General features: G+C 33.4%; 1 protein-coding gene across 3 annotated transcripts in view; it reads right to left on the reverse strand.

Annotated features, from left to right (window-relative positions):
* Positions 1-283: 283 nt before the first annotated feature.
* The window catches only part of TFPI (tissue factor pathway inhibitor), a 104,059-nt gene continuing 91,452 nt past the window's right edge, over positions 284-12,890 (reverse strand). For all 3 annotated transcript variants that reach the window (XM_059928317.1, XM_059928316.1, XM_059928319.1), the window contains exons 7-8: positions 3,814-3,993; positions 284-3,133 (exon numbers count right to left, since the gene is read on the reverse strand). In XM_059928317.1, coding sequence (XP_059784300.1) covers positions 3,027-3,133; positions 3,814-3,993 — 287 coding nt within the window. In that variant the 3' untranslated portion in view covers positions 284-3,026. The remainder of the gene's footprint in view (positions 3,134-3,813; positions 3,994-12,890) is intronic.

A 12,890-nucleotide genomic window follows, 5' to 3' on the forward strand; every position in this document is an offset into this window, starting at 1 on the left:
TATCATATTTGTACAATTATATGAGATGACTGGTAGAAATATATATGGAATGAATTAAATGTAGAATATATGGATTATAAGGTATAGCAAACTAATTTGCTGAGTAAGAAATCATAATACATGGATGCCCATTTATAACTGAAAGGATTATTAGCAAATTCCAATTAAAGGAGGTAAGTAGAGTGGAGCTTGTGGAATAATTTTTTTTCTTTGTCTTAGAACTCTTTATCTTTGGAATAACTGAAGAGCATTAATTTTTATTTTTTGAAGTATAAAAAACTCATGAGTTTAACAGTCATACTTTATTATTCAGGATAATATATTTTATTTCTTATATTGTAAAAAATAAAATCATTTGAGCAATTTTCAGCATACACTGTTAATTTTGAACAGAGAATAAACAAAGTCGGTAAATAAGCATTATATGCTGTATAATGTAATTCTATATAAAATTCACAGTTAGATGCATTTGATTATGCAAAATAAGGGAAAACAATACCACCAGCGACAATCTTATTTAAAAACACAGCAAACATAATATTCACATGCATTAAACATTGCAAACCATCTCTCAGTGTGTATCTTTCTTGACTAAGTAATGAAGCCATCAATAGTTGTTGGCGAAAATAGTCAACTCACCAATGTGCTGTTTATATGTCCTTGGTAGCAACTTGCAACTTGACCTAGGGAGACTTTACCCTTTATTTAAAGCTATTGCTATCCAGGTATAAAAGAGAACAGGAATATTTCACAAGAGATTTTGATTTCCAAAAGTTCCAAATTCCACAGCAGAGACTCAATTTAAGGCAGTTACTTATGTACTGAATATTTGAAATCAAGATATAAAAATTTTCTCAAGTGAACAAATTGACACTATTTTGTAATGATATAATTTTTATGCCACAGGGTGTATATTAGAACTTTTCATATTATGCCTCAAAATACAGTGATTTTATAGTTCACATCAGCTGTACCCTGACTTCCATGAATGGTCTGGAGGGGATCATATTTTTAAATAAAAAATCAGCATGAATAAACTAAGTAATTAAACATATATTCAGTGATCAGTGAATACCACTTTAACTAAATTGAAATAGTCATGAAAGAGTAGTGTATGTAAGTCCAAAAATATATATAAATATATCAAAATTAAATTGGGGGATGGGGTGGGGTTAAGTACCAATTACTGAGTCATCAAAGGATTTTGAGTGGTGGAGAAATATATGAATTAATTCTTAAGTGGTTGCCAATGTTTGGGGACGGAAAAGGAGTGAATAGGTAGAGCACAGAGGATTTTGAGGACAGTGAAAATACTTCGTTTGATACTATAAATGGTGGAATGATGTCATTACACATTTGTCCAAACCCATAGAATGTACACCAAGAGTGAACTATAATGTAAACTATGGACTTAGAATGATTATGTTTTGTCAATGTAGTTTCATCAGTTGTAATAAATGTCCCACTCTGTTGTGGGATGTTGATAATGGTGGAGGCTATGCATGTGTAGGGTCAAGAGTTATTTGGGAAATCTTGAAATGTCCTCTCAATTTTGCTGTGAACCTAAAAGTGCTCTTAAAAAAATAAAGCTTAAGAAAAAATTTAAAAAAGAAAAGAATTAAATTAATAATGATATGAAGAATGAAGTAGATGTAAAAAGCCTGGGAGTTAGATGAACTTTATGAAAAAGGAAGCGTTAGTGTTTAGAGACTGATTGGAAGTAGTATATGAGGGAAAATAAGAAATCAAAATGGGTTCAAACTTTCAAGCCTGAGGAGCAGGCAGAATTATGATACTATTGCTAGAGAGAAGTAATTAAGCTAAACTAAATGGATAAAGTGGTTAGTTGTTTCTAGATGACAAGTTCAAATTTAAATGTGAAATTTGAAGTGAACATCATAGAATCTGAAATATCTAGAAGGCTGTTAAGATGTCAGACTGTACATGACTCAGCAGAGAAGGAAAGGTATAGATCTGGATAAAGTGAATTAACTCCAGAGAAATGTTAGTTAAAAGATGAGAGTGAATAACACATATGTTTTCTAGTAGAATCTTCCTTGTTGATAATTTTCTCTTCCTTTTCTACAGAAATAACATGACTTTGTTTTAAAAGCATGAATTACTGGTTGCTTTGTGTGCAAAGCCTAATTATAAATGAATAGGTTTCAGGAGTTTTAAATATACTTGCTATTTTTGGTAAGAGAAAATTTTGTCAAGCAATAAAATTAGGAAGTACATAAACAATTTCCTTTTGATTGCCACTAAGAAATTCCCTTTCCCACCAAGTTTTTTCTTATCATGATCTGTATTTAACACACAGTTATTCAGCCATCTTTACTGATATGATGAGCCATAAGCAAATAAAAGTTAGTTACATCAATCAAAATCAGGCAGGCACATGACGTAGAGTTGACTTTCTTTGTTCAGATATGGTTTGGCTCAAGATTGTTCGAGGTACTGGTTAATGCAAAAGGAGAAAAAGTATGTCTAGGGAGGGAATCACATGACAGAATTCTGTTATTACCAGCTCTTTCCAAATGCGCAATTGAGTGATCTTTATCAGAAGAAGATGCTTGCCACTATTTTAGATGTGAAACCCCAAAACCACTTGATCTTTAATAGTTGTATTTCTTAATCTGGACATAGGCTATAAAAAATATAATTGTACACATGATCAAAACAAATAAGTGACAACATATTCTCAAATAGGATGATCACCAAATGGTAAAATGGACTGATTTGATGTCAGTAGTATTATAAATTGTAGTTAAATGGCAGATAGTTAGAAAGGGATTGAGAGAATAATAAGTTCATAGTAGACAGTTAATAAGTTATAGCCATAGAATAAGCAATTTGACCAGATAAGAAAAGGAACTCTGATGCAAATGCATTAATAGCAGGTAATATATGCATAGAAAATTCATGAAAAATTCATTAAAAAGATTTCAGGAGAGAAAAAAATAGGAATCATAATGAAAAGTTTTATCCAAAATATTTAGTAGAAATAATGTTGTAATGTAACAAATTTATATCTTTTTAACAAAAATTTCTTCATATACTATTTTCACTGGCTGCTTCTTTCTTTTTCTTTTGGTTTTAATTAACTCCCCTTTTGATATTCTTTGGATGAAACCTAAAAAGGAAGATAAATAAATTTATGCATGATAAAGTAACAAGATAATAAAACATTTAATCTAAGATTTCTTCAAATTATCTTTTAATGTTTAAAACCAAAAAACATGTAATTGGTTTAAAAGTCTTTAATTTGTCTATATCTTTGTGTAAACAACCTCTTTCTAAGGATGTCACTTTGCATAAATGGGTAAATGTTATTGATTTTTATTATTCACCTTGAGCTACAAAATAATACTCATTTTATTAAACTGGACATGTGACTATATATGGTTAGTGGAGTTATAGATTTTTATTTACATATTAATACTCTATAAATATGCATCATTTTTATTGTCAGAAGAAAATAAATACATTAAAGTTTTGTGTATTAGAAAGCTTAAAGATATTTTGGTATAATCCTTTAAAATGAAAGCTTAGTATGTAAATATTAAAAGAATAAAATGTTTTGTTTAAAATTGATTTTTTTCTATGAAGACACATTAAAAGGAATTACAGTTAACATATCTGGCAATATTATCAAAATGTAGTTGAAAAGGGGACACTTAGTTAAATCACAATACTGTTTCTTATCATAAACAGAACTCATTTCATACTTTCATAGATTAAAATTCATTCATAATTTCAATATAATTATTATCTTAAACACTAGTGAATTAATAGGAAGAATGTCCTCTATACCTTTTTTACAAGTCTTAAGACATGCTTTTTTAGAGGTAAAATTGTTTTCATTCCCTCCACATCCACTGTACTTAAATGGGCGGCATTTCCCAATGATTGAATTGTAGTAGAATCTGCTCTCATTGGCTTGACATAATCCTCTGTCTGCTGGGCTCAGACACCAGGAGGGGCCATAAAATTCTAAAAACATCAAGAGAACATGGTAAGCCATATATGATAGTTAATCTGAAACTTTCATATTTATTGTTTATAGATTAGTCTTGTGGCATGTTTATGTAAAACAGTAATCTGAATGAATTAAAGTAACAAAATTCATGTATTTCAATTCCAGGAAAATGTTTAACCAATCTCCAAGTGTCCACTATACTGACACCTTTCTCCAATAAATGTAAAAGTAGGTACATTTGTTAAAGGAAAGTGCCGGGATTACTCTTTATGTGACAAAACTAGTTGTACATAATACAAACAACCACTATTCAACAACTTAATTTGTGAAAATTTATTAACCATACCAATTTTTTAAAAAATTATCAGTTTACATATCATTTGTTCATGAGTATTCAACTTTGCAAAAAAACTCCTGATGAGCAAAATCCTTACTCATTGTATGACACAAACTGAAGCTGAGAATGAGTTCTTTCCCTGACTAAAGTTCTGAATGATATAACATCACAATTTAAAGCGCAGGGAATCAGGTATAGCAAATTCTAACCTTAAGCTTTGGAAAAGGAGTTCAGAAGAGATGATCTGGCTTAGTAATAAAGTTTTCTTGTGAATTGAACCATCAGTTCTAGATGAGTTAGATATTTTTGCAAAGGAAGGAATATTGTTAAAGGCAGGAAAGATCAAACATTTACAGGTTTAAACCAGACAGACAGGCTGGTCTGTCAATGGGACCAACCACTTTCAAAAACAGAAGGAAAAAAAAATGCAACTAGGGTAATGAAAGGATAACTCATTTCCTTAAGGCAAAGCAGAAAAATGGTTTCAGCCCAATGATAATTTTTAGCTCCTTCTGGAATTCCTGTCAGTGAGGGAAAGCTGGTACTCTTCAGTAGCAGAGCTAAATTGCTTGATATTATTGGTAAACCAATACTGCAGGTAAGTTGGTGGATGGTCAGGAATCAATAAATGAGAGCTTTGGTGGCTTTGCCAAATAGTGAGATGTGCTACAGCAAATGCAGATGAAAAGGATTTGCTAAATGTACATCACTGGTAGAAAATAGAACTTCTTTGAGGAATCCAGTAGCAATGAAGGCAAATAGGTTGTACAAAAAAGCAAGAAGTGGTTTGATGGCAAGTGAACCCCAGGTGAATAGACTAAAAGAGAAATAAAACAACTTGAGAAAAAAATGAAAAAGATCTTAAATTGATAAACACAATTTTATAACCTCCGGCCTTCTATGTATTTAAATATTAGAGTGTCTTGATATAACGTCTCATGTAAAGAGAAATTCTGGAAAATATAAAAGAAGCAGTGGGAATACTATGGGAAGAATTTCTGATAAAACATTTTAGAAAGGTGACATTTTGTGTCAATTCAAGAATTGAAATCACATTAAAACTTTTTGTATTATTTAGTCTTTGACTAGGTGTGTAGACACTGATTTTAAAAGAAACTCCTAGGATCTATAAAACTAAAACATCATTCAAAATCATGTAGTCTAATTTATGTTTGGCCTCACCCCATTTGGGGGTTATAGTGCATGATTATTGCCATCATAAATCAAATTTAAAATGTACTTGGTGAGAACGTGTGCTTAATTTTTTAGAAAATGTCAAGGTCTTTTTGCCTCAACAATGGCTCATGTAAGAGGAAATTTCTAACAACCTAGGAGAGATATGTTGTAATTGAGTCCAATATTGTGCAAGCTTTTCCAATAGGTATGTTGTGGATTCTCATCAATCCACAGCCAAGAATATGAGATGATGAGATGGTTATCAGTTGCCACCACTTCTAATTCCATGAGTCATCCAAAGTCATCACCTATGTTCAGAAACAAATGAAATACCCCACAAGCAATTAGCCTGATTTGAGAAACAGAGAAAACAGAGGAAATTGCTATTCTTTGAACAATTATCCTCAGAAAGCACCCACAGATGCTTCATAGTATATGTGTAAGTATGATGATATGATTTATACATCAATTTCACTTTAGCATTTTGTACACAAGATGTCATTAGTCCACAGTAAGTTGAAAATAATAATATGGATGTACTTGTAAGTTGTACACTTCTTTTCAAATGTTAGTTATTGTGTCTTAATAGCAATGCCCTACCTAAAGTTCCTTATTCCAGGACAGAGAGAGTTTTCTGATGACAGGGAACAAAATCATCCTTCTTTTTGCTTACAATCTAGAGTAAAACTGGCCCCATAACAAAATCAATTCCATTTCAACTTGAGCAAAAGTTGGCTTGGTAGGGCTTCCCTGGTGGCGCAGTGGTTGAGAATCTGCCTGCCAATGCAGGGGACACGGGTTCGAGCCCTGGTCTGGGAAGATCCCACATGCCGCGGAGCGGCTGGGCCCGTGAGCCACAACTACTGAGCCTGCGCGTCTGGAGCCTGTGCTCCGCAACAGGAGAGGCCGCGATAGTGAGAGGCCCGCGCACCGCGATGAAGAGTGGCCCCCACTTGCCGCAACTAGAGAAAGCCCTCGCACAGAAATGAAGACCCAACACAGCCAAAATAAATAAATTAAAAATATATATATATTAAATGTGCACTTACTGACTTAGAAAAATAGTCACAATTATTAAGAGAGGAGGCACACTTTAAAAAAACGACATGAATAGTATATTAAAAAAAAAAAAAAAGTTGGCTTGGTATATCTGGGGCTACAGTCCCTAGATTAAAGGTAACAAGGGACGTGTCTCTGTTATCACAGGCCAGGAGCCTCAAACATCATGTGAAAGCTAGAACCAAAACGATCTCTCCAGTGGGATCTGAAACCATGGAGCATACACCACAGTTTTGGTGGAGAGATGTACCGGAGCTTCTGTCTTCCTTTGGCGACCCAGTCTTCCAACAGTTTGCCACTGACCAAATCTACTCAGAAACCAAAGAAAGAGCATGAAGAAGGCAGGGGATTAGTTTGAAAGCAAACAGACAGTTGACAGCACAGATCCATCAAAGAGAGTTTTACTTCCTGTTAAACTGTCCCAGGCATCAGATTGCCTCTACCCGAAACTCTTTGTGACTTCTGAATCAGAGGATGTGTGGAATGCTGCTTTCTGACAGCCTGGCATCTGGTGTGCAGACTTGAATTGTCCCTCTTACTGGATAGCAGCTCCCTACTCAGAAAGGGTCTGTCCATGACTGACCCGATGACAGTTGTTTGTCTATCTCATTTGTTTGTCCTGTTTTAATCACTACCTACACAGATCATCAAACACAACTCACATTTGACCCAGGTCAATATAGAGAAGTAAGAATATTTTGATTAGGGGGTTAAACCTTGAAATTAATCACTAAGAATGTTGTGTTTTAAATTTAAAAAATTATGTATTTAATAATGCAATAAATTATCATCAGTTGGGGAGTCGTCATAACGTCATTACTCTTCAGAAACATGAATTATACCCACCACATAAACTAATCTATTTCTCCTAAAATCATTTAAACTCTAAGCAGTTAAGACTATAATTGGGTTATTTTAGCATAAACAACAGAATTAAAATAATGAAGCAGATGGTTTCTCAAGGACATTTTAGCTACAAGGATTTTTTGGGTCCTTGATTATCATCTGATTCAATCTCCAAAGGTGAGGAAATAGAAATTTTTTTGCCCCCTGTGAGGAGATAAGCTTGACTGTTTTCAATTAACATGTTTATTCTAGATAAACACAGGCACTCACCTATTCAAAATCCAGACTTTGATATCTACAGTGAAAGAAAATATAAAGGTTTTGAAGTAGTTGCACAATGTGATATTTTGGTCTAGATTATAATTATTCACAGAAATTTAAGATCGAATAAAAAGACGCTAACCTGACTTCTGTTCCTTTCCAAAGTAATTTTTTTTTTTTTTTTTTTTAGTGTATTTATGGCTGTGTTGGGTCTTCGTTTCTGTGCGAGGGCTTTCTCTAGTTGCCGCGAGCGGGGGCCACTCACTATCGCTGCCTCTCTAGTTGCGGAGCACAGGCTCCAGACGCGCAAGCTCAGTAATTGTGGCTCACGGGCCTAGCTGCTCCGCGGCACGTGGGATCTTCCCAGACCAGGGCTCGAACCCGTGTGCCCTGCATTGTCAGGCAGATTCTCAACCACTGTGCCACCAGGGAAGCCCTTCCAAAGTAATTTAATAACCAAATGCATTCTGTCTTGATTTCGCCATGAATAACAATTTGGATAGCTTCCATTTAGAGGGTCTATGATAGATTTCAGAATTCAGGATCCACTTATATTCTGCCAGGAACTGCCATGATGTAGTATGACTGGTAAACTATAAGGTGATGCTCCAGAGCCAGTTTTATATGTAAAGTGGCTTATGCAATTGCTTTGAAACTTATACAGTAAACTTTGAATTTTGTACTCACTTTGAATCTTTACTATGGTGTCTTTCTTACTGTCCCACTTTACATGCCTGTATTTAGGCTTTTATTTTACCAACCAACTTAGGTTTTAGGAACCACCTCATCACTTGTTGAATAAATTATTTTTTGTCTTCTGAGATTGTTTTAGGGAATTGAATAACAAATCTTTCCTTTGAACAACAAATTCTTTTTTCCCATAATTTTATAGTGAAGAAAAATATAAAGATTTTTCTTTTCTAATTACACTTTATCATTGTAAAATGTTGAAATAATATAAAAGTATGACAAATATAAAACAAAAGTTCTCCATAATTTGACCCTTGCCCTTTAAATCACCACCAGTGGTTTGGGAATATCTTCCCCCAAATCGTTTGCATATGCCAACACATACTAGTATACTGTTTTGTCTCATTATTAGATTTGATAATATTTTCTGGCTTGTTTCCACATTTCTTCATCTGTATACCTCATTCTTTTTAATGTATGCACAGTATTTAATTTTTTGAATTGACTACAGTATATTTAATCCATTATTGTGTATACATAGATTACTTCCTTTTATTTTTTTCAGTTCCAGACAGTGGCTCATGAACATCCTTATTTACTGGTTCAGATACTTCTAGGAGATATTTCTAAAATGAGAATTGTGCAAAAGCTATATTCAATTTATAATTTGGTAGATGCTGTTGACTTTTCCACTAAAAGTTTATATAAATTTATACTTTTACAATAGTGTTTAAAAGTGCGTAAACAATTTAACAAAAAGAAAAGTGCCTGAAAGTTTTAACAAACTTGGACTTTACTGCATTGTATTTATTTACCATTTGTTGCTTTTATTTTCTCTTCATACCCACAAAAGTGGAGGTAATTGCTCATTACTCAAATGTTCTGCAAATATAATTTACAGAACCTAAGGTGCCATTGATTTGAAGATGCACCATTATTTTATGCACTGCTTATAAAGAAAAAAAAATACAATTACACTGTTATATACCATAAGTTACAAGTTTCATCATGATCTGAACCATGTTAAAACATGGAAAAATATGTACCTCACAATCAATAAAACATTATAGTTTATCTTTTTGTGTCAACACACCAAAATTAAGCACATACATATACACATATACATATATAAACACACACAAAAAGCTGAGAGGGTATGTAATCAGTGGGAAAGATGATCACTGTAAAGATGGTTTTATGAGGTAGGGAGCTTAGAGTTTACAACTCTGCAAAATAGATTCTTTTGTGCTAAGCCTAGTCTATACTGCTGGGGATCCTCCAGAATCTACTTTTCCAGTATTTTATTTACTTCATGATGAGTTGGAAACAAAAATAGCAAAGAAATAGTAAAAGGAAATACGTTAGAATATTAATGGTGAGTGTCTCCGCATAATGCAAATATGGCTAATTTTTTTCTTCTACTTTTGTATTTTTTGCAAGTTGTCTTCAATTATAATGCTCAAATTATGTAATAATAAAATATATTATATAATAAATATTAGAGACATTATATAATAAAAATATTTTTAGGGGGATCCCAGTGTTATGGGGGTCACAAGGAAAGGCTAGAGATTAGAATCTATTTCTGATTAGGAATGAAGAATAAACCTGTCACCTGTAAATTTACTATTTACAGATAGTAAATTTGTACTACAGGGAAAGCATGTATCTCCATTCACTAGGTAGAACTGGTGTTAAATGGGTAGAAATTGACATACCATATAGAAAAGAGGGCAGGGAATGGGAAAACAAGCACTATAGAACTTATTTTTTCTGTGTGTACTGGGCCACTTAGCTGAGGTTGAAATGTAAAAGGTAAGCTGCCAGGGCACTTGAAACTGAAAGGTCATGGGGAAATAGACTGTCAGGAAACTTGCCCAGACAAGGAAGCCCCACAGATTAAAAAGGAGGAAGGGAAATTAGGTAGATATTTATTCGGTTGGATTTCCTTGCCTAGATACTGCCTATTCCATGGACAAAGTTCACAAAACTATTTTCATCCAGGGATTTTTCTAAATAAAGCCATAAAGGAAGAAAGCCATAGTAAAATCACAAATTATGAGACTCTTATGAGTAAACTTATACTAAGATAATTATACCTTATAATACATTAGAAAAACTTCATATCTGCAACATTGAAAACCCTATAAGATTTTAGTAAAAGGTGAAAAGTAATGCTTATTTAGTCCCTTTAGTCCCTGAAAGTCAGCTTTCAAGGAGGAATGAAATTTTAATAAGCAAAGGAGGTAGAGAGAATATAGGTGAAGGAAAGCACAGGTCCGAATATTCCTGGTTTGTTGAGGTACTTCGCAAACTCCAAGCTATCTGAAGAGTGGAGTGCATGGAGAGTATAGTGGGACACAAGGCTGGAAAAGCAGATTTAGACAAAATTAAGAAGGTCCTTGAATACTAATATATTTGGTTTTTATGATGTAGACATTAATAAATGACTGAACATATAGAAGGATGAAAGAGACAAATTCTGGTCAGTCTTTATGCGTGAAACAAACACAACCAGGCATGTGTCAGCTAAATCCAGTAGGAGACTTGCAATAGAGGAGAATATAAGATAACCCTAACTAAAGCAGTTACAGTGGGAATGGCTAAAATTAAGCACCAGAGTGAATGTGGGTAGTGAGACAGCTAGAGAGAAGGTAATTCTAATACCTCTAGACTGGTTGACTTAGAAGATGGAATATTTCTAATGTATTATGAAATATAATTAGAGTATAAAATATAGTCAATAGTTTCAAAATTTGTCATTTTATCATGGCTTTCTTTCAATGTGGCTTTACTTAGAAAATTCCCTGAATGAAGATGGAATTGTGAACTGTGCCTATGGATTAGCCAGCACCTAGGCAAACAAGTCCAAGACGTTAGATAGAAGATGGAACCCAGGTTTTGAGAAGACAGAAAATTTTAATTTTGACAATCCTTCAATGCAAGTACAACGTCATGACTCTGTCCTCCCTTCATCTATGCATGCCCCTATTTCTCAGGCATGCCTGTAAAAGACAAAACCACCCTCTTATTTATTATTATTAGACTCCCAGTCTGCATGACAAATCCTGTCACATAGGAGGCACTCAATTATTATTGAACTGAATCGAAATTTAGAAATATAACAGATCTGTACCTAAAGTCATAAGATAAAGTTGGAAACACAGGTTTGCAAGTCCTCTGATTAGAAATAAGACCCAAAGACACGAAACACGTATTGGTATTTTATAATTATGTTTGAATTTTACAAGTGCTTTATGTTACTTCAGGTAATCATAGTATTAAGTATATTAAATACAGACACTTCAAATCAAGGTTACATACTTTAGTTGTATTAAAAATTATTACTAATAAAGTACATACAAATGATACCCCTGATTATTTTATTTTTTCCTGCTTTAAACCTCTGTTGATACTAGATAATCACTGATACCACCATCGTGAAAAATTCAAATATTAATACCTTTGAGCTCTTATTTGTGCTAAACACTGGGTTAAGATAAGTCATTACAATCTTCCCCGAAATTTTATGAGCTATTACTCTTCACGTATAACAAATGAGGAACCTGAGGCTGAAAGCTGTGTAATTTTTTTCAAGGCCACAGAGAGAGTCTGCAATAGCAGAACTGGAATTTAAACATCTTTCTGCCCATAAAGCCAATGTTCTTAACCACTATGATACGTCTTCTGAAAACTAACTAGAAAATAAAAATAACTGAGCAAATATATTTTAATAATTATCAGGTAAAATGAAAGTTGTCACAACTTATCCTTTATGTTTCATTCTCAAAGTCTCTCTTCTTTGAAGCTCAGATTCAGTATGTCTTAGAAGCTTCTTACCCTCAGTTATATGAGTGGAGTTGGAATTTATCAAGTTTGAACAGGAGAAAGATACCTAATCAAAACAGGTCATCAAACAAGGAGGCTGAAAACAAGTTTTGGGAGAAACAGTGCTGAGCCAAACAGTATTCAGAGAGCTCAAACATTTGAAGGTGAGAATTATTGAGTTGGCATGTTCAACCTGGGCAGATTCTAGAAATAGACCAAAGTTCCAGGATTTTATGCCCTCTCTGATCATATTTGCACTGGCCAGTTGGATCCATTTAATAGCATTAAGATGTGATAGAAAACTAGAAACCTCATTCTGTTGTGTCCCTAGGAAAGATAAAGTTGGAATTTTCCTAAAATACACATTTTATATCAATGCTTCTCAAATTCATTCCTGCAAAGATTGTCCAGCATTCAAATAGAAAAAGGGCAAAGACTTACACGCAACATAGAGTAGCACAGGGTTTTCTAACCTATTCCTATCTCATTCCTAACATGTCCTATAGCAGTCCACACCAAAATCATATTATAGGGATTTTTCCTTTTTAGCAAAAAAAACATGTGCCATCAAATAAATCAATGAATTAGTATTATTAATTTATTAGTTTGTAGTTTGTATTGTATTCATTTGTGAATAAGTTTTGATTTATAGTTATGTAATGGTCACATGCCAAAGAAGTTTATTCCTACCATCTTACTTGTTCATATAAAATT

This window comes from Balaenoptera ricei, chromosome 7 (assembly GCF_028023285.1).
Source record: "Balaenoptera ricei isolate mBalRic1 chromosome 7, mBalRic1.hap2, whole genome shotgun sequence".
Lineage (NCBI taxonomy): Eukaryota > Metazoa > Chordata > Mammalia > Artiodactyla > Balaenopteridae > Balaenoptera > Balaenoptera ricei.